The sequence below is a fragment of the Cariama cristata genome, unplaced genomic scaffold (genome assembly GCF_000690535.1).
Source record: "Cariama cristata isolate BGI_N322 unplaced genomic scaffold, ASM69053v1 scaffold4964, whole genome shotgun sequence".
Lineage (NCBI taxonomy): Eukaryota > Metazoa > Chordata > Aves > Cariamiformes > Cariamidae > Cariama > Cariama cristata.
The window spans coordinates 15,483-37,745 of NW_009613388.1; the positions used below are offsets into that span (position 1 = coordinate 15,483).

General features: G+C 43.0%; 1 protein-coding gene across 1 annotated transcript; it reads right to left on the reverse strand.

Annotated features, from left to right (window-relative positions):
* Window positions 1–2,736: 2,736 nt before the first annotated feature.
* On the reverse strand, window positions 2,737–21,382 carry COLEC10 (collectin sub-family member 10 (C-type lectin)). Its single transcript, XM_009698982.1, has 6 exons — window positions 20,935–21,382; window positions 9,612–9,683; window positions 8,040–8,111; window positions 5,985–6,038; window positions 4,604–4,699; window positions 2,737–3,128 (listed from the first exon to the last, which is right to left on the reverse strand). Exons 1-6 carry the CDS (start codon window positions 21,080–21,082, stop codon window positions 2,737–2,739), a joined length of 834 nt encoding a protein of 277 aa, XP_009697284.1. The 5' UTR covers window positions 21,083–21,382.
* Window positions 21,383–22,263: the final 881 nt, after the last annotated feature.

Genomic DNA, 22,263 nt, shown 5'->3' on the forward strand with positions numbered 1-22,263 from the left:
TTCCTTTGTGGGATAGCCTTTTTTATGTGGCTTGGCCTATGAGTTAGGCTTCTTGGCAAAATTTATTAACTGGGACCTAGTGCTGCAGGAATGGCTTGTGCAAGCACCTGATCACACTTGTGCCTGGCTAGCTTCAACATCTATGCTGTGCTCCCCTAGTGTCCCTCTTCTGTAGTTAGCAAAGGATCGGCCGTTTCAACTGATATAGCCTTGCCCAATGTTAGATGAATACATAGTAGGTGAAAGTGTTGGGTTTGTTTATTTTTTTCTATTTAAGAAAGGATGAAGCTGGTGTAGTAGGAGAGGAGGAGGATGGAGGAACTGGGCAGTTCCAGCCTTTCCGTTGCAGAAACCCAACATAAGTTCCTCAGTTGCCTCCCTCAGCCATGCAGCCAGAGACTGCAACAGTCATTCCTTCTCATACATGGAGCGTGCTCCAGGATTACTTATAACTCACAGTCTCCTAAAAAAGACAAGAGTTTCAATTTAGACATATATTCCCTGATGTTGTACATGAAGGAGAGCGCCTAGTCCAATCTCAGGCAGAGCTTGATCCTGCAGCAAACTATTGCTCCTCTTTCACCTCCCAGCTCTGAGTTTCCTCCTAAAGAACAGGAAAAAACTCTTCATGATGATTGTAGCATTAAGGACACCTCTGGATTTTTTCAGCCAGAGGTCTCAGTATGGCCAGAGAGTTCCACAATTTGGACTCCTAGTCTGCCAAGCACATTTTGGTGACTTTTTGGGTCAGAAGTAAAGATGAGGTGTGGAAAGGGTATCAGTGTGATTGTGCCTGCCCACAGGGATGTTACTATGCCACTTCTGCATGACTAGTAAGAACTGGCCTGCTGTGGGTGAGGCTAGCAGCCCTGGGCTTGAACTTCTAAAAGGCATTGCATTTCCTCAAGAACCTTTACCTTGAATTAGTCATTAATTCTTTATCATTACCCATTAATGATTCTAAAACCAAAGCATTTAGCTTAATGACTTTATTACTATAAAGCCTAAAAAGTGTAATTCTACTTAATCTTGGGGAATATCAGTTTCCAGGAAGGGAACAATTCAGGATGAGTTATGTTGTGCTAAGTGAACGTGCTTCCCCAGATACTCTCATGGCATAGTAGGGGATCAATAAAAAGAAATGTGGTCCCACCCCTTCATTCACGGGTCTGAATAGTTCCCTGGAGGGTGTGTAGCAACACAGATAATTTACTCCTGGTAGCAACAGGGGGTTTTCTGGAGGAACTGGTGGCAGAGAAACTGCGTTACAAGAGTGGTTCTGAGTCACAGAGTCTTCTGGGATGCTCCTGTGTTGGTCATTCCTCAGAGATGAGCTTGTAGTCAAACTAACAACCAGCTAAATCGTTTGGAGAATTTTCCTGTTCAGGGTGAGGTTGAGGAAGCATGACTGTTGTCTAGCTGCCTTTGCAGTGCTGTACACAGCAGTGGAAGGGACACTTGGAGCTGACCCTTTGCATTACTAGCTGATGGCATGTCCAGCTCTTCATTTACCCAGAGGAAGACTATGTGCAACTGGTGCTCAGAGTGACCTGCAGGGTACATTGCTGCACTATGCTTAGTGTCTAGCATTCTCCTTAGCCTCCAGATATCATCCCTTCATTTTTTAGTGTGAAGTGGGAAAGAAAATCTATAGACATTCATTGCAGGGGCCCTGGGGTTTCTCTTGACATCTCCTGCTGTGAGGAAAGTTGAACCACGACTAAGAACAAGCTCACTTCTGAAGGCAAAATTGTTGCTGTGTCTGAAGAAAAGAGCTCCTTCAGTATTATCAAAGATAGGAAAATGTGATCTATTGTGGCCATACTGACATGGAGAGTTAGGGAGTTAAGGCGTTCCTAGAATCACTTGTTAAACCAGCAATGCACATTGGTATAGCTGATACTATATGTGCGTGCTTACAGCCTACAGCAATGGTGTTGCTTTCTTTGCACTGTTCTCTTTGTACTAGACTTTTCTATGTTTTTCGCAGATTTTTGGGGACATCAGAGGCTAGCACTGCTCCGTCTATTCTCAGGTTGCCTACAAGCTGTGCAGGCTTGTATGCAGAAGTGCGATTGCTAAGTTAGTTAGCCTGATGGATGATAGAGTTGGAAGCAGAGACAAGTGAGTCCTCCCTTGTATATCAGGCAATATAATTGCAGAGCCAAATTAAGGAGAGTATAACAACTTCTAATCTAAGTTTGAAGTTGGCCCTGCTTTTCATGGAAGATTCAACCAGATGACCTCCAGAGATCCCTTCCAACTTAAATTGCTCTATGATTCTAACAAAAGAAGGATTTTTTCAAGAGAAACTGCAGACCTATTCTCCCAGCTCTGAAGTCACCAGTTGAAGATGAGTAAAGATCACACTCGTTCCATCTGAAGGCTTTGCAAATCACATCAGTAATTAATATACCAGTGAGTTTGCTATTTCTGGCATTAGTGAAATCATATTGACCTCTGCATGCTCTAAATTTGCCCCTAAATTGCACATAGAAATGCCCATCCTAAATTGCACACAGAAATGAAATAAAAATTCACAACTGGCTGGATGCCCCCTGCAGACTTGTGCTCACTTTATGGTCCCTGCCATCGTAACAGTAATTACGCTTGCTTAACTCAGTGAGGTGAAGGCTAAATCGAGCCCTATCCCTGGTTGTCTGCATTCCCTACAGTGCATGAATGAGTAGGGGTTATTGTATGTACAGCAGGTGCCAGGCACATTCTGTGGCACTTTTATTTCCTCTTCTTGAGGAATTCACACACGAAGTAGATGGTGACTTGGCACTCAGAGTCATTCCACTCTCCCGTGCTGAGCATTTCCACACAGTCCTCTCTGCCAGCTGGGTCGTGAGGCTCCCCTTCCTTCCAGTTACTGTAGTTCTGCAGTGGGCTGTTGTCTGCATACACAAACTGTCCTTCTTTTTCCATGTCGTTCAGCCCAATGAAGGCGCGGAAGAGGCCGCTGTTGGAGACATAGTCGGCAATCAGGGCGTTGGTTGCCTCATCTTTAGGCATAGCCAGTGTTCCTCCTCTATCCCTGCAGTGGATCAAGGCTTCTCTGTAATTCTTCTCTTCTTTCACAATGTAATAGAATTTCTCGTCTGTCTCCCTGATACCTGCTATAACTTTAAAAGGGAAAAAAAACTGCTTAACGGCATGTCAACAGATATTGAAGGTGCTTCTGTTCCAATATGACAATGAGATGATTTTTACATTAGAATTAATAAAAGGAAGAGAGGAAAAGTATTCCCACCACTGAATTTGTGATGAACGATGAGGACATGATCAGAGACTGATGCTACTAATGGGACTGACAAGCACCTTGCATGTGTTAGGACAAGAACTATTCAGTCCTGATTGGCATGTGTCTCCTGTGGCACTTAAGTTTTACTTCACTGGTATCTAGTACTAATCAAATTAAGGCATGCTAAATGGTCAAATAGCAATGTCTAATTCTGGATCACCCCCATTGCTTTGCATGTATTTGAATATAGATTGTGAAAGAGTGCCCTGGGATAGAAACACAGGGGTATAGATAGCTTTTCAAGCCCTTTCCATGTAGAGGAAAATCAACGTGACTGCTAAAATAAGAGATTTTAAATACAACCTGATATTCAGAGCTGCTGTAGCCATTAAGTGGCATTAACTAGAAAGAAAACTCTGGCTGCTCAGCAGCTTTAAAAGGCAAACTTCTCAACCAGCATATATCCTAGTGAATTAAGCAGTGCCAAGGAGTGTGCCTGGGCAGCTGGAAGTTGATTGTCCCTGCTGATGGATTGCTGGAGTGGTCCAGAGCAGAGCCTTTGCCTGGGGCAACTAACATTCTCCCAAACAATTCAGGAGTTATCCCAGGCACAGTTTAGGAGTTAGTAGAGGGATGCTCCTGATAATATAGCATTCAGTTTTGTAGGATTTATAATGTAGATGAGTGCTGTTCTGTGCTGGTTGCCCACAGTGCCAGAGAACAGCCTATAACACATTTAATTTACTAATACAGACCTAGTCCTAGAAGCAGTGGAGGAGCCTTCTCAAAATCTCTGCTATGCCAGGAAACATGCTTCTTTCCTTTCAGTGAGAACAGTTTGCACTGCCCACCTGACAGCGCTGCCTGCAAATGTGGCTTCTTTGTGTTTCAGTGTTGGTCCCCTGTTACAGGAAAATGATGCTTGCACTGAGGGGAGCACTAGAAGTACCGTGTCTGCAGCCTTCCTGTGCAGCAGAAAGATCAAGAGGTTCCTATTGCTTTTCCTGCCTTTCTGGAGCAGATCAGCACAAACTTTTTCCTTTCATTGCCTGAGTGGCTGCTGAGCCTGAGCACACTGACAGTGCAGAGGTGGTTAGTGAGCCGTGCCTTGTGCTTTTCATGATTCTTTCTGTTGTGCTGTTGATAATTTCTGGTTTTTGCTTTTAGTCATCTGCTGCTTATATCCTTACAGATGTAAGACTGTCTTTTCTGTATGATTTCAGTGCCTCACACAGTGGGACCTTCTCTATGGGTCATCTATGGATGCTGCCGTAGAGCAGCAATGGTAGAAGAATAGCAATATGATAAATGTTATAGGAGCCAAATAAATCACAGCAAATACATACAGATCCTTACCATTCTTTACAAATTTGATGGATGTGTTAAGACGAGCAACGTTGATACTCAGTTGTCCAACAACTCTGCGGTATCTTCCACAGTCACAGACAGTGCCTGATGCAATACAAAGGATAGAGGATTTATCTGTTTAGAACCATTTGTGTGTGTGCGTGGAGGGTCGTCTGTAGCCCACTTCCAAACATTCTGAAGATTTGGCCTCCATTTGTGGAAAGCCAGTGTCACCCTGCCCTGCTGGCCATACTTCTGTTGATCAAAGCACTTAATATTTTGGCTCTGTATGCTCCCTTGCTAACTGGCTTAAGAATCCCTACTTTTCAAAACGCAGATAGAAGAATTTGCCATCTTCTTTCCACCCATATCAGTGTGGGATTTGCACATCCTTTGCTCCTCTCATTAGTGATTCCATCTAGCTGCAGAGATGTGGCTTGTCATGGTGATCACCACAGTGTTATACCTGATTGCCAAAGGTCTACCTTTGTATCCGTAAACAGCACAGGTTCCCTGGCCGCCTAAGAGAAGAAACAGCATCCATGAAATGAGGAACTGCTGCTTTCTCAGTGAAGGAGTTTTGTGAGTATGCATAGAGGTGGGATTGGCAAAGCTTTGCTACAAAGACCATGTTAGTGAATTGCTGCATGCAGCTGTGGTACAGCTGTAATAGTTGATACCAACTCAAATAATCAATAACTTTCAAGCACTGAAGTCTCAGTTATATTTTTGTTGGTAAAGTGAAATTTGGCTTGGTATAGGTTTTGTTCTTTCCTCTGTTATTTTCAGGAAGAAAACAAGTTGCTGATGGTTTCCCATTAAGAACCAAACTGGCATTGCATATGAAAACTCTTAAAAATGAACACAACTGTACATTCAAGGTGGGAAAACACTTGAGGTTATTAGGACTGGGAAGAACTTTCTGGGTCACCAGATCCAAATTCTCCTCCTGTAAACAAATGCATTGCATTCATTTGACAACAGATTATGCTCTATCTAAAATCACTTATTTTTTTGTCCCCATGCTCCTATTAGGAAGCTTTTAAAGGACTTAATTATTTTGGTATTCAGAAACTTTATTCTAGTTTCCAGTATAAATGTACTGCTGGCCTGTCTAGGTGTTAGTTTTTACGATATTAGACATTGCCCATTAATTTAGGTAACTCTCGTCCATAGTTTGTGTATGTCGGTATATTCGTAGGCATCAGTCATGTCCCTACCCAAGCCTTCATTTTGCTAAACGAAACTTTTTCAGTCTCTTTCTGTTCATTTGATCTATTCTCAGGTTTTTCCATGGGCCTCAAAATTTTATGGAACTCCAGACAAACCAACCCTGAAATCAAAGACCCAGCAGATTTGACCATTTTGCAGAGAAGGATGCATAGCATACCTGCTTTTCCCTTTTTTCCAGAAACCCCCGATAAGCCTTTGGCTCCCTTGTCACCTGAATAAAGAGGAAAATATATTCTCAGATCTCAGACAGTGCACATGTCAGGGGAGCGGATTTGAAAAACCTGTTTAATAATATATTAATGGTGTGCTTCTGATAGGAAGCCTTGATGTACAGTACTTGCAGATGTGCCAAGTCAAACAAACTATGATTAATGCTGGTGTATGGAAATAAGGAGAACCCTTTAATAGCTAACTCACTGATAACACAGGCATCTTGTGTGCTGCTGGTTCCTGGTACCACTTACTTTAAATATAAACTGCAAAATGATCCTGAGAGGCTGAAAGCACTGAAGAAAGCTGTGAGTGGTGAGACCTGGCTTCTCTCATCGCCTTGCACGACAGAGCCCTTCCCTGGGTTTGGGAGCTCTGTGATGGGATGAGGCATCAGCTGAGGCTGACGTGCTCTAAACCACTGAATTCATGTGTGCAACAGATTACGTGTGCAGGCAGCAGTTAGCACCTGCACGAAATGAGGTCGTAAGCAGCAGTGTTTCATTTCAGATATAGTTCATGGACATGTGATTTATTTTCATCCAACTGCTTTCCTCTTCTTCTGTAAATCATAAAAATGATAGAAATACTTCTCCAAATGCTATGCTACTATGTAAGTGGAGGTGACTAGCTTTTTAAAAAAAAATCTCAGCTGTAATTTGGATCAGGAACAGCTGGACTTTATCTGATATTCGTGTCAGCTCTTCTTTTATGAATTAAAACCTTCAGAGGTAAAAAAATATTAATTCTTGCTCTGCCTTGTTGATGGCCGTGTTTTGATGTGCTTTTTCCTTTATATGGCTGTGGTTTTTTAAAGAAATTAGGAGTTGGCTGTCATTGTAATTAGCACTGCTTGATACTGCACACTTACAAGCTGAAATTTCAGGGTTGCTTCATTAAGAGCTTGAATGTTTAATGGTAGATTTAAACAGTGACTTAGTGACCTTTGCTTCTGCAAATAAAGAAAGAAAATGAGAAAAACTAGAAAGGGACAATAAATTAAAAATTCTGGCTGAGAGTGAGCTTGATTTAAAGGCTCAGAGCATTGGTTTGCTTACAGAAAAAGATAAGCAATTTGTGGTATTCTTAAATTCTAGTCTCCTTTGGTGATTGAAGATATCTTAGGAGATAACTGTCTGTGTTTTCAGTTGTCTAAGTACTTCTGAAAATTAGTCCCTCAGACCGAATTCTTTTGTTCTTCTCTGATACTGAGGCTGGCTAGGGGCCATCAAAGGTTTATTAAAAACATTGGTTTGAGAAGCTCCCTGGAGAGATTGTTCCACCCACTCACCGGCATGCCTGGCTTGATGTGCTGGTTAGAGACCACAGAGTTCCTCTGGGGATGCTGGAGTCCCTGCTCAGCTTTCAAGGCAGGTCTCCTTGTGGCAGAAGTAATATTCCTTCTTAAGTAGCTCCTTAGGAATATCGGAAAGGAATGCCTGAGCTTCTTCTCAGACGACTAGAGCGTAATTTCATTAAATTCTTGTCCAGGTACCTTGATTTGCAAGTAGTTGTCGTCCCTGGTTACGTGAGTGCTTTCTTAAAACTCCTAGAATCCTTTCCTTACCAAGCTGTCCTGTGCGTTGCTTGCTCACAGCAATAGTCCCACAGCCGTGCAGGTGACAAGGTGTGGCATCCTGAGCAGCAACAGAATATTGACTCAGGCCTTCAGCATCCAAAGTAGAGGCACAAATTTGGCTTTCTCTTTTAGAGCGTTTGGAGAATTGACTTCACAAGGGCCAGATTTCTCCCTTCCTCTTTTACCATCAAAAAGAATTGATTTCTTAACTCATAAAGCAAATTATTTTAGCCAAATATTGCACATGGGAAATAAAACAAGAATATGTCAGTTAGCTCTCATTACTAATCTTTATGCATAACATTATTTGGAGAGCGCTGGCCACAGCCGTTATTTGACATTACTCCATACTCCTGGAACTCTCACAAAACACATATTTACCTTGAGGGAAAAAAACAAGAAAATTCCCAGACCAGAGCTTACCCTTTCCACCGATTGGACCGATTTTCCCAAGCATTCCCTGGTCACCGACATCCCCCACAGGTCCTTTACTTCCTAAGAGAAGAAATAAAGAGGAAAAGAGCATGGATGGTATCTATAAATTCTTTCAGAAGACACTATTTAGGTCTCTACTGCTGCTATTTTTCCTGAGCATGGCCAGTCCTCATGTGTGGCAAAGTCAGAATGAGTGGGCCCCGAGGATGGTTAGAGGAGGACAGCGTAGATCTCTGCTACTGTAGGATAGAACAGTAGCACATTGCAAGGTACCTCAGTAGAACTGCCTGTTCAAATGCCCGGACACGTCATGTTTTCTTACAGAAAATACAAACAAAAAGTGCCAGTGAGTATTCAAATATCGAATTTACTTCACAGCCAAACCAGGCCGACAGCAGGTTTTATTTAGGTGGTTTTTTTCCCTACCGCGGACAAAAGCCTTTCCTTCTTCCTTGAGGTAAAGTCCTCGTGGCTTTGCTGGCAATCCTTCTCAAAGCAGGACTGCAAATAGGGAGCTACTAGTTTTGCTGTATGTGCTTTCCCAGTCCTCAGAGCACCAAAACAACAGATGCCTTTTAATTGTTCAATCATTTAAGTTCTAAAATAGCTGGCTAATGATGACAGCCCAATTTAGGGAATCTCAGTTTGCACACTGAATTTAACATCACCAAGATGCTTTGTAAATGGTTGGTTACCTGATTTCCTTGTATCTTACCTGATCTTCTTTTTAAGGTAAGAAGCAGTCATATGAATGTATTTAAAAATGGAAAAGTTTTTTTATTATAACAATAATAACAGAGTGATTTTAAAGTTTCTATAAAAGTAAAAACTTTCCTGATTAGTCTTAAGCCACTGTCAAGGAAGAAAGACCATGGGTATGCATTATCATGAAACCCTAATGATAAATTAAGTTTTTGAATTAGAGTATTCAAACAAGGCTGACATCATCACATCTAGTGCCTTTGAATGCTCTGCTCAGCTCACACTGGGGATATGGGATATGTTTAATAGAGCCGAGTCCTGAGACATCTGCGAATCCTTGTTCTCAGCTCAGATGCTGTTTGATCAGAGGAACTTTGTTTCTCAGTGTAAGGCTCCATTTGCTTTTCTGCAAAATAGGCACAGCTAAGACCGAATTTTGTTGAGCATCCTGATTTATTACTGGGAAATAACTCTCAAAATTCAGTTTCAACTAAAGGATCATTTCAGTAAGAGAACAGTAATCTTTATATATATGATCTGGGTAATGATTATACATATGATCTGGGTCTTCTGGATCACACTCATGACATCCACTTGGGAGAGCAGCAGTAAATGTACTGATTTATTACATGACTCTCTAATTTTTTGGGGCCATATATAGCCGTCTTATGTATTGGTAGGAATTACACCAAGCTCTCCAAGTACTGTTAGATTCACTGATTAATGTTTGACAGGATTGTGAAATCCACTGGTGCAACAGGAATGAAAAACATTAAACATCACTCATTATATGCACCGGTAAAGTTGTGTATAATGATATTCATATACCAGTAAGAGCCAACAAACTGTCATAAATACCTTTTGGTCCTTTTGGTCCAACCTTTCCTTGTTTGCCCACTTCTCCTCTATCTCCTTTTTCACCTTCATCCCCTTCCAAAAACAGAAAATAAAGCATCATGGTACATTTCTCTCAGTGCAGTAAGTGCTACAATACATCCTCAGAAAGTAAAGTTCAGAGATTTTTTTTTCCTACTAATTTCTTTTTATTTCACATTGAAGGCACAGTAGCCATGGGATAAATTTCCAGAGAAGAGCTGAAATTGGAGCCATGACTGGAGCTGATTTTCTTATCTTTTACTTCTTAGTTTTGAGCCAAATCCCAAGAACATCTTTCCTCTTTTTTTTTTTTTTTTTTTTTTTTTTTAGACAAATGCTGGGGGACACAACCCAGACACAACACCCCCCTGCACCAAACGACCAGCACTGAATACAGGTAACCTTCCAAAGCATCTCCCTCTGTTCCCTGCCCTTGTCTGCGGTCAGCCTTGCCCTGCGGTGGGGAGCAGTGCTACGGTCTCTCGGCCAAGCCAGGATCTCACGTGTGAGCAGCAGCCAGTTGGGTCTGTGCCCGCAGCCCAGAAGGGGAGAAGAGGCTGCAGTTCAGCATATGGAGACCCAAGGGAGGGACATCTGTCTGGATGTCAGCAAAAGAAGTGAGGAGAGAACAGCAGTATGTGACAAGATTAGTAACCTGTCTCACTGAGGATGGTGCCTCCAGCCCTGGCAAAAGGTGTTGAGGGAACTGGGTGTGCTGAGGGTGAGTATGACCCAGGCAGCCACTTCCAGCCTCTCACAAGCAGTGGTTTAAGGGCTTGATAGACCCGAGCAGTGGTTTAAGGGCTTGACAGACCCAAGCACTGCATCCAGACCACTCATGAACAGCCACTAGTGGTTCTTCCCTGCACACATTAGTCTTGTGCCTTTTAAACCCATTTATATTTTTGGCCCCTATAATAAATATCCTGTGGCAAAGAGGTCAATGATTTAATTATGTGCTGGGGAGAAAGTAGCTTCCCATGGTCGCTTTAAGACTGATCGTTTTTCTGTGGGGTGATGACAGATGAGAAGTGGTGCATATTAATTGCAGCATATAAAATGTAGTATTAGCTGCTTGGCTGCTTTCTATGTCAGTTACATGGACCAGGCTGAGTCTGTCCCCATATGCCAAAAAAAAAATTCAGTGTTGGGACTCTCTTGGGGAGGGCAGACTCGCCCCATTGGTCAGGATGCCCTTCAGGGGGGTGGTCAGTGGTCCAAGCGGAGAGAGATAAAGGGCTGAACTTCACTCCACGTTGGAGGGAGGAAGCATTTACTAGAGGGATGAACAAGGAGGAAAGATGATGTGGTGTGTGTGCTGGCTCACTCAGCCACTTTGTTTAACACCAGCTGCTTGTGCTGGCTTTGGCTGGGGTAGTTAATTTTCTTCACAGTAGCTGGTATGGGGCTGTGTTTTGGATTTGTGCTGGAAACAGTGTTGGTAACACAGGGATGTTTTAGCTATTGCTGAGCAGGGCTTACACAGCATCAAGGCCTTTTCTGCTCCTCACCCCACCCCAGCGGTGAGCAGGCTGGGGGTGCACAAGGAGTTGGGAGGGGACACAGCCGGGACAGCTGACCCCAGCAGACCCAAGGGATATCCCATACCTTATGGCGTCATGCTCAGCATGTAAACCTGGGGGAAGGAGAAGGAAGAGGGGGATGTTTGGAGTGATGGCGTTTGTCTTCCCAAGTAACTGTTAGGTGTGATGGAGCCCTGCTTTCCTGGAGATGGCTGAACACCTGCCTGCCCATGGGAAGCGGGGAATGAATTCCTTGTTTTGCTTTGCTTGTGTGCACAGCTTTTGCTTTCCCTATTAAACTGTTTTTATCTCAGCCCATGAGTTTTCTCACTTTTACCTTTCTGATTCTCTTCCCCATCCCACCGGAGGGGAGTGAGCGAGCAGCTCTGTGAGGCTTAGTAACCGGCTGGGGTTAAACCATGACACTGCTACAGGACAAAGTAGGAAGGGAAAAGGCTATAAGCAGTCAGCAATAGAAATTTTAAACACCTGTATTTCATTGGTTCTTAAAAATACTGGAAAAGTCAGTATATATTTCCAAAAGCCAAGCTCCTTAAATATCCAGCTGAAGCTGTAGGTCTGAGCCTGGAGCTGATGGAAGGATGCCTGCTTGTACTGGGTTCTTGCCTACCGATCATCAAACTGCAAAGCCAGAGAATGTATGGTTTAATTTTGATGTTGACCTCAGTGCTAACAACATTTACAACTGAGAAACCAAGAAATTGTCCTTTCCAAACCCATCTATGAAACCCTTGAGAAAAGTGTAAAAGTCACTTCTCAGTAGTTCAGAAATTCAGAAAAGATTCCCAGAGGCTGACAAAGGGCTTGTTGAATGAATTTCCAGGAGAAGGTTAAGAGCTGATCTGATCACGGTCTGCAAACCTGTACAGAGGAAGAAATGTATGATAACAGAAAGGAAGCTGGGTGTGATTCAAAGGCTGGAAAAGCTGGATGAGTCCTGACTAGAAATGTAACACAGGGATATTTAACAAATGGACTGTGCTCTCTGGCAGGGGAGGGAGACGTAGGAGGCTTTGCATGTGCAGCCTTTCCCCGTGCAATGAGTTCCTTTGTGTAAGATATGCTGTAACTCTGGGTCTGGTGTAGAAACTGCTGAGGGAGTTTCTTTGGCCTGTGTCACGCAGGAGAAAAAATGCTGACCTTCCAAACCAGGGCTTGTCACCCTGGCAGTCCTCATCACCTCTCTCAGGCCAGCTAGTTACATTCCTTGTGGCTTGCAGGCTGCTCTGTTGGGTTAAAGGCTCTAGAGAGACTGTCGTTTGCTGCAGAAGGAAGACCTCTGTGCAAGAAAGATGTGCCTTTTTTTTTTTTTTTTTTTTTGTAAGAAACATTGCTTAGACAGTTAATCTTAGAAATAGAGCCCAAGGAAAAAAGTCAATATACGAGTGGAGAAGCTGTGATTACTTTCCAAAGGTTTTTTCTTCCAATCTCTGTTTCAATGTTTCGAGCCACTGAAAGCTGCACTGGCTTTTTCTGAGAGACTTTGGAGCAAGCTTTTCACACATGGGGCTGCTGGAGATGAAACTAGGTTGCCCTGTATGGGCCATCAGATTGAGAGCCAACAGGTGAAAGGGATAAGATGGGGACAGACTTTTTAGCAGGGTCTGCTGTGAGAGAACAAGGGGTAATGGTTTTAAAGTAAAAGAAGGTAGATTTAGACTAGACATAAGGAAAAAAATTTTTACAATGAGGGTGGTGAAGCACTGGAACAGGTTGCCTAGAGAGGTGGTGGAAGCCCCATCCCTGGAGGCATTCAAGGTCAGGGTGGCTGGGGCTCTGCGCAACCTTATCTAGTTGGAGATGTAGGGACTCCCCTACAGGGGGGTTGGACTAGATGACCTCTAAAGGTCCCTTCCAGCCCGAATGATTCTATGATTCTATGATAAAAGGTGTGGGAAATTTTGTTCTGGAGATGTTGAGAGATTAGGGGATGTCTCAACTTTTATTGCTAACACCTTGTGTAGTCCCAATTTTTGCTGAAGCCCTGTAAAAGCCTAAGGGAGAGGTAAATAAGATCTATCATCTATTTCATCTTGGTGTAAAGCAGCCTACCATACTCCACCTTAGTTTCCCTACCTAGGAAAATGGGAAGAATAACAATCTGCCTATCTGTAAGGGAAGAAAATCCTGATTTTCTCCCTGTATTGCGTCTGAGAATGGGTAGGCCATTGCAAAGCAAGGGTAGAAGCAAACAGTACTAATTAGTGGTCCCATCTCATTGTTAATCTAAGCCCAGTGCTTGATAATATGGTGTTATAATTGAAATGCGTTGTGCCCTCCTCTCGCTGCTGTGCGAGCCATCGCCAATTTTGGCAAGAAACGTGAAGTCTGATCTTATGCTGCCCCCTTGTGGTCTCGCTATGATTTGCAACCAAGTGGGAGGGATCGAGGGAGGCTGGTTGACTTTGTTTTGGGCAAGGGTTGAGCTGGCTTCGTTTCTAATTTATAATAAGTATCCCTCCCTTTCCTCTAGGGTTTCATGTGGACAGGCTATCCCACTGTATTATCTACTTTTTCGTAATCTGCCAGAAAAAAAATCTAAATCCTGCCAGTACTCTGGACTGGGTTTTTGAATTTTGTACTACTGTGCTCTGTGTAACATGAGTTTTCTTACAGAAAAAAACCCTCTGATCCCTGACCTCACAGTCTATACCTAGAGGTTAACCTCTCCTTTGTGCTGCTTTACACTTGGGCAGTGTCAGGTTAAATTTTAACCTAATTAGCAGATTGTCACCTTAAAACTGTGGTTGCAAGGATGTCAGATAATGCACTGCACTGGCATTTGAAGCATGGGTGAAGCACTTGGAGACAATAGCTGAAGCAAAACCATTTCTTAACCTTGTTAGTATTCCCTCAAGCTGATTCACTACTTCTGTGTCACAGATTTAAAATACCAGACTTTTAAAATGAACACATGGAACAATAAATTACTAGACTCTTCCAGTTTGGGACTGTGAGACAGAAGGAAACCAGAAACCATAAGCAGTAAATTACTTTTGCAGCCATCAGAAAATTTTAATTGTAATTGAGAGTGAGCCCCAGTCCTTCCTTCTCCTATAAACAAGCTCATGAAAATGCTGAAGGTCTAATAATCAGCAGGATTTTTAAGCAGTTGAAAGGGACTCTGCCTTTTTTAGGAGTTGCACTAAATAACACAACATTGAGAGGTTACATTTGGTACGAATTTAATTAGTAAGAATTTACTGACCTTCAAGTGACTTAGATTTCCCTGCTGAATTTTTGTAGGCAATTTATCTGGTTTGTATTCACGGCTTGAGGAAGCTTTCAGGTTAAATTGTTCACATATGTTTAGTGACTCTCCAAGTCTTGTGATAAAGGGCTGACCCTGCTTCTTGGAGAATCAGGGTGTAATCCCTGGGGATTATGGAGCCCACATTTATCTATAGAGACAGCCCTGCATCAGGGTGAGAGCATGTTTGCAGGCTGCCTAAAGGTGGAAGCCAGGAGGAGACTCCTAACTGGGCTTATGCATGTGTTTCTCTGTGAGCACTTGGAGCTCTGCTGAGAGACTCCCCAGGTCCATGCAATGTTTTAGTGAGACACTTCATCCAGTGTGCTGGCAAGCCATGGCCTCAGGTCAGCTCCAGTTCCTGTCTCCTGACCAAAAATACTACTAATGCTCTCTCAGCCTCTCTTTTGCAGGTATACCTTCCTCCACCCTCCAGGGCATACCCACCCTTTCGAATGACAGAATCACCACTTATGCTGGGCTACAGCACAGTTGTCCTCCTACATCAGATGATACTCTGAATTGAAAAAAGCCCACCACAGCCAAAAAGTCCATGAGAAGCCCTGGGGACATGACTGATTTACTGTGAGGGGGGGAAGGATGGTTAATATTGATTACTTAGCACATGGATGCTTTGCATTGCTTGCCTTGGATGCATTTAGCATTCCTTGGCTCAGCCAATGTCCCACCACAAAGGCTTTGTATGGAATCTGTTATGCGGTTTCACCCTCTGATCATGCATGACACAGTTCTGCTGAGCTCCATGTTTCATGCTCGTAGTCCCACCTGAGGTAGCGTAGGGACCGTCCCCACCTCCACAGACAAGAGTGTGGAGAGTACAGGCGTGTCCTGGGTGTTAAACTAAAGGGTTAAGGAGATGTGCATCATTCTGAAGCCTTGAGAACCCTACAGGAGCAACTGAATGCCTTGCCCTCCTAGAAGAACCTTGCAGATAGCCACAGGATTAGCTCTGCAGCCTGCGGACACCAAGTGACCCAGGGCACGACGAACCTTTGCAGCACTTGTGCATGCACAATCTCTATTGAGAGGTTTTGTCACCAGAGGGAGTTGCAGACTCCAAGAAATAAGACCAGTTTGTCTTTCCAGTGTACAAGCACGTCACAGCGACGTCAATGGAAAGCCTCAAGATTTCCTCTAATTTCACTTTCAGTGTCTTTTAGATCCTTAGCCAAATTCCCGTAGCAGTGGGGATTCTTGCTTTCAAGCTATATATGGCTAGTGAGGACAGGACTTCTTGTCATCTCCTGCCTATCTGACACGATGTCCTCATCCCTGTCCTTCCTCCTCCCTTCAGCCCCCAGCACTGGCCTGCATGCCTCCCTCCCCGCTGCCTGATGAGCCCTCTTCTGACCCTGTGTTGAAGGAATTCAACTCACTAAACAGAGGAATATCAATAAGGCAAATACACATTCTCAGTGAGTGAGCTGAATCAGCTCAGTGAAAAGTCTGATGAGTAAACAGCTGAGCCAGCACAAGGTGAAGGTAGGACCACATGGTCAGAGTAGGGGAAGAAGAAGATGTTGGTCCTCCCTTTTTGACAGAAAACCTGACAGATGAGGGCAGCTGTAGTGTGCAACTGCACCCATAGCCATTCTCCCAGGTGTCCTGCAGGAACACGCAGGACTCACACAGATTCCACTGTTCTTGGACATGTCTTTTTTTCACCCAGCTTCAGATTAGACACAGGGGCCCTGCCCTGGTGAAACAGAAAGAATCTTCAAGAATTAACTGGTTTCTCTGCTCGCTTTTCTGTTTTCCACTTATAAACATCCATTGACTTTGGTAGAAATACCTTCTTCTCCTACTGCATTGCATGAGCCAGACCCAAGCGTTCAGTAGGCTCAGTGAAGCTCTGCTGACTTGTATGATTTGAAAGTGTGGGCCTTTGTGCATGACTGGGATGTACATTATCTCTTTAATAACACAGAAATAACGTAAATTATTCCTGATTCTGCTTTTACGTGATCTGCCTGATTTAATTTTCCCAGTCTGTTCCCCTGCCATTCTGACACGATCTCAGAGACTCATGGATTATAGTGACTTCAGTAAGGAATCAGGCTGACATTGGTAAGAAATACAGACGCAATATCTTTTGAATTTATATATTATGCTTTGTAGTTCAGGCTGATAAACTTCAGAAATGTAATGTACGCTAAAATGAGGAAGTCTAAAAGCCATGAAAAATAGAATTATGTGTTGAAATTAAAGGGCTCTTCAGATCAAACATGAGGCACTAAGAGGGAAGTTTAGTTAAAGGTTTGAACAGCGTATAGGATGTGGTAAGGCATTTTATATTTTTGGAAGGAAATGTGGATAGCAGCATATCTGGTTTCTGAGAGAGTTTGAGATTTTCCAGGAGTGGAATTGTACAATTAAAGCTGAGAGATGGACAGCTATACTGGAGACCACAGTAAACGCTATTTTGAGGCTCCAGCCAATGTCATAGAGTTTATAAGCATCATTTGTCAGAAATAATAATAAGGAAACGTTTTACATCTAAATTGCTATGGGAAACTCCCGGTATTCTTCAGATTTCATCTCATTCCAGTTTCTCAACCTGGATCTGATTCAAGACCTTTGAAGTTCCTGTGTCTGGATTTCAAAAGAAATGAGCTGGGACATGGGACAGATAGCAAGATCTAGGGCCAGTCTTCTGAAGAACTGAGCTCCCACAAATCCTCATGAAATCAGCTTCTGCAGAGCCAGCCCCTGCCCCAGTCTTCTCCCGCTGCGCATGCTTTTAATGAGAGTTTAGGAGTCAAAGTTTTGGGCGCTTTGCTTATTTCTGCCCTCATGTTGTTGCTTACTGATTTACTCAGACTAGGTCAGATCCCATCTCCTCTATGTCCGCTCTTGGCAGCAGCAACAGCCAGTCTACTTCCATGCTTGGAAGGGTGGAAAGTAAGCATCAGGGCCATGGCTAATTTTGCTAGGCCAAGTGCTTGACTGCCCTGGGGAATTAATTGTTTTGATTATGCTTGATTTGGTTCTCTTTGCACCCAAGAAGTTGATGGAGTACAGAACTTGGCCTTTATTGTCCTAGTTACTCAGCTGTGGATCAGCATTATCTAATGTAAGTTGTTAGAGGTCCTGTGCCACAGCAGCCCAGCTAAGACCAAGTTGTTCCTAAACATCTCAGGTCAATCAGCAGAAATCACTAGTTACAAATACTGAAAATCTCTTTTGGTCCAAAGCACATACTTTTTTTTCCTTTTTTGGTTTCGTGGGGTATTTCAATAAGGGTCCTAGAAAATGCCTCACACATTTCTATTTTTAACTACTATATAAGCCAGTTTACTGTGTACCTCAAAAGCTTTTTCAGGAAGGCAGAACAAGACAGCCATTGCACTAGGGCTATGCTCATTAAAAATAATTCCCTCTTCTTGAGAAGAGACCTGAGCATTGCCTAGAAAAGGAAACTGGGAGAGAAGTGCCAGCTTTTGCTGTTCTCTTATTCTTTTTTTCCTTCTTTCTGGCGTGCCTGTTTAGAAAATTTCTTTGCATAAATCTTTACAAACAGACTTAAAGTTTTTTTTGCTTGCACCAGCGATGGAAAAGCAGCGGTTAGATGGAGGGGACTGCGAGGCACCTGGTTTGCATCATGCAGAACCACCAGAGGTCAGACTTAAACTCCTATTTGTTTCTAAAGCTGAGCAGTTAAATTCAGACTGACTTTTATCCTTGCAACAGAAAGTGCAAAAGTCTCACAGGACATTTACTGCATTCCTTCTGTTCCTGTGAGACTGCCTCCTTCCAGAGTATTTTCTAGCTCATTGTGTTATACACAAAGGCCTCTGGTTTTGCCTCATGCTTTTTGGGAGCTGGTGGGACTGTCACAACTGGTTTGAAGACTTTCCTGATAATCAACCTGGAATTACCCTTTCTTTTCATCCCATCACCCATATCATGTCTTGTGACATCTCAGGTATGAGCATAACAAATAGTATATTTTTGAAGGGGAAGAATTTGGCTTGCACAAATTACCTTGGACAAGTTACATGTGGCTTGTACAAGAAGTGGCCAATTTTCACAGCACTGATGACCCTTTTTGAACAGGTGATTTTCAGGGTGAGCATGCGGAGAGGTCGGGTCCTTGCTCCTGTAGCAACTGCGAATGCCTGAATGATGAAGTGAGTAATGCAACCTCCAATAGTGCAAGAAAGAAAGGGTTATAAATTCTGAGCCTTTCCAAACAACCTCACTTCTCGCTCAGCTTTCTCCTCTCCATTGTGCTGTGTGATGGGAACAGCAGTATTGCTGCTGCATAGCACCAGGGACCATCCCACTGGTAGTCCATAGACTGCATCTAGCCTACAGGACAATTTGTGCCTTGCAGAGGGATAGGTGAGGTGGGACAGCATTGGAACTCTTACAACTATTGAATACTTTTTAATTCCTTGCACTTCTAGTTGCTTTGGCCCATTAGACTCTCCCATGTTCATATGAAAGGAGGAAGTTGCCACAACAGGAATCTGGCCTGTGGTGGTAGAAAAAGCTGGCCAACATACTGTGTGAGCTCAGCACCTCTGTCTTGTGGGAACACCACTGTGTTCTACCATAGCCGAAGATGCTGAGCAGGTGGAGATGAGGGGGTGAAACTTGTGTGGGTGGGTCAAACCCCATTTTTTGGAGAATGGTGGACAAAGGGGCACAACAGATGTAGCACAGAAAATAAAACTTAAAGCAACAGAAGTCAGAGGCTTGTCCATTGTTAGAGTTAAAATTTGAGCAGCAAAGCGTTGCTTGTGGCTGTGGTGTGGTCGTAGGCTGGGGATCGTGTGCTCTGAGTCTGTAGGCGTAAGACGGATAGGGAAAACTGGCAGTAGGACAGACTTTCTTCTGCCATATTAGGTCAGCATGCTTCATCCTTGAATGGATGCCTGAGGAGTAACAGGGTAGTTCAGCCTGCTCAGTCTTTAATTGCCCAGCTGACTGACGGTCAAAACAACCAGTGCCATTGAGAGCTGCTTGTAACTGTCCTGGATGAGCTCAGCTCTGGCAGGAACTGAAATTAGTCTATAGGATCATATCACATAGACTGCAAAATGCATTTGGTGATCTGCAATAGATGTGGGCCAGTAGTTTGGAGGTGATTTACTCAATAGTCTTTTGCCAATCATGAATCTTGGGCATGGTCATCTAATTTTAAAGTAGTAGTGAGAACCGTGCCAATATACTGTTTGCCTCCTTTTGTGTCTTGGTGTCAGCCAGGAGGCAGCGGAACTGGTAATGATCAAATCCTGACTTTCTCAGTATCACAGTTGCAAAGAACCATAATATCTAACCTTTAAATGCTCCCTGTACAAGCTAGACCACAGAAACCAGCTGGAGTCCCAGCTACTCTTGTGTTGTCACCAGACCACCTCATTAGCCTTGTGACTTGTTAAACATTATTCTGTCAAACTTTGTTCTCCAGTCTGCCATTATTCAGATACTAACTAAACAAACTCCCACTAGCTCCCTTGGGGATCATTACATCTCTCTGCATTTATGCTGTGGCAGCAATAGTTTAAGCTTGGATTGTAATCATAAAGAAATTAACTTGCTGATTAAAAATGGTCCTTTAAGCAACATGCATTTGAATAATCCATCATAAAAACAAATGAGTCTATAGTGGTGCTTTTGACTTGATAATCTTTTTTCTGCTTAAAATTTAAATCAGTTGCATTTTTTTCTCTCAGTCTGTAGCCTATAGAAAAATACAATGAATTACTAAAAAGAAAGCAATAGTTTGAACTGCAATAGCTGTGGTGTGGAATATATATTTTAGATCTGTCACTGCAAGATAGATTTGTACGTCATGGACCTAATTGTTGGCTGAGATATCCTCCAGGCAATTCCATTGACGTTAGTTGTGTTACACAAAAAGTAAGTTAATGCAGAAAATTTGGTTTCAGATATTTGCAAAGTGTTTTGAGGATAAAAGACCTGCACATGCCAGAGCTGATCTAGTTCTTGTTGAAATCTGTAGCAAAGGTCCTGTTTAATTCAACAAGAGCTGCTGCATCAGGTCTGATGAATGCAGCAGAGCTGTGTTTACAAGTAAAAATTTGGAAATAGTGACAGGTCAGTCATTTTAAATATTGCATATCTCTCCCTACCTGTGGGTGCAAAGTGAACCATTAACAGTTCACAATACGTGACTACTTTTAGACAAAGTCACTCATTTTGTGGCTGCTAGCTGTACTGGTTGTGTGATGAATACAAGAAGTATGAGAAGATTTATGTGGCTGGAGAAAGATGCAAAAGGACACCTCTAACTTATCTGAGAATATTTGACACTGTTCCTAAAACTAAAGAAAAGCAAATTCAAATCTCCTTGCTTCATCACTTTCCCCCATCACAGTTCCACTTTTCTAGATGTTTGTACAGTCCACAATAATTCACATCTTTCATCCCCAGCCCATGCCACAAACCCTCCATGTCTCTATTTTTAAAAATCAGCCTTTATCAGTACTGGTCTCAGCATTAGCAACCTGATATTCCTCACCTTTTGGTCCAGGTAAAATTGTGTGTGTCGAGCAGACATCTGTTGTAGGTCGATTGTCAACATCAAAACCAAAAATCTGAACTTGGAAGATAAAAAGCACTACTAGGGTTCCGTATTTCCTTAGCTGTTGTTCTTTCTTGCTGCTCATCCTTGCAGCTTCTCAGGAAATGCCTTTCGTTGTTACAGTCTTAACAAATGCAGCTGACTCAAAAATAAATGTTCCACTAACTGAAGCAGTGCAAAGATTGGGAGCTACATGCAAGAACAGCTAAATAAAGTGAAGAAAGGAGTTCGACGATGCTGTAGTTATTTCTGTCCTGCACATTATCCAGGATATTTATTTAACACTGACAGCTGTTTACTCCAATTTATCTCTTATCTGTGAGATGTTTAGCTGCTTTTGCCATGGAAAATTTCTTCAATATATGGGAATATCTCTTTTGTCATTTTTTTCCTTTCAGCACTGACTCTTCCTGCCCAGCTTTTCATTTACTCAGGAGACAAATGGCTTCAGTATTGTACCCAAGTGAGTACTAATTAGTTATAGGATACTTGTGGCTGGTTGCGTGGTGGAAGAGTAATGCAGACTCCATATAACACGGGGAGAGACTTTTCCACAAAAGCTTTCCTCCAAGGAGACTGTTAGTGACAATGGACGATCTGCCAGTCTGCTGCGAGTGGAAGTCACTGGTGCTGTTTCACACCTTTTGGGCGCTAGGTACCCATAATCCCCAGAGTAGCAAATGAAAAGTTGATGTTATCAATGGGTGTTTCAGCCAGAAACCACAAATGATGGTTTTATGCTTACGGACTGCTCCACAATGGTTGCTCCATAAACCCAGATTATAGTAGACACAGTACAGAAGGATAGACTTCAGGATTGAAGCCACAGAGCAGGATGAGCTTGAATGACTGCAGTACCTCCTCCCACATCACCTTTCTGCTATACTGGGAGAGGCCATAGAGTAGCATAGGTCCCAGCAGAACTTAATCTTTGGGTTGTCCAGGAAGCTGCTGCTGGTTCAAATCCGCATGAGGTAGCTGTCAGGTTTTCAGTTGGGTGCTGGGACTTTGAAACTAGGTGTAGGAGGCCTCTTGGATGGAGGAACAGGTAGCATGCAATACTACTATATATCCTCTTGGAAGGATCTGTGGCAGATAGCCATCCATGTGCAATCCCTTCCTAGAAAAAACTCTAGCCTTCTCTTAGGGCAAGCACAATAACGGGGGACAGCAGACCATTCGAGGTAGCCTGGCAGAAAAGAAAGGGGAGGTGAGTATTTGTAATCTTTCCAGGAATTTTGTTAACTTCTGGTTTCTCATACAACA

Coding starts and splice junctions, on each gene's coding strand:
- COLEC10 (XM_009698982.1), bottom strand. CDS start 21,082: ATGAGCAGCAAGAAAGAACAACAGCTAAGGAAATACGGAACCCTAGTA. Junction 8,112..9,611: donor TGGACCAAAAGGACCAAAAG/GTATTTATGACA, acceptor TTCTTCTCTTAG/GAAGTAAAGGACCTGTGGGG. Junction 3,129..4,603: donor CATCAAATTTGTAAAGAATG/GTAAGGATCTGT, acceptor TCCCTTTTAAAG/TTATAGCAGGTATCAGGGAG.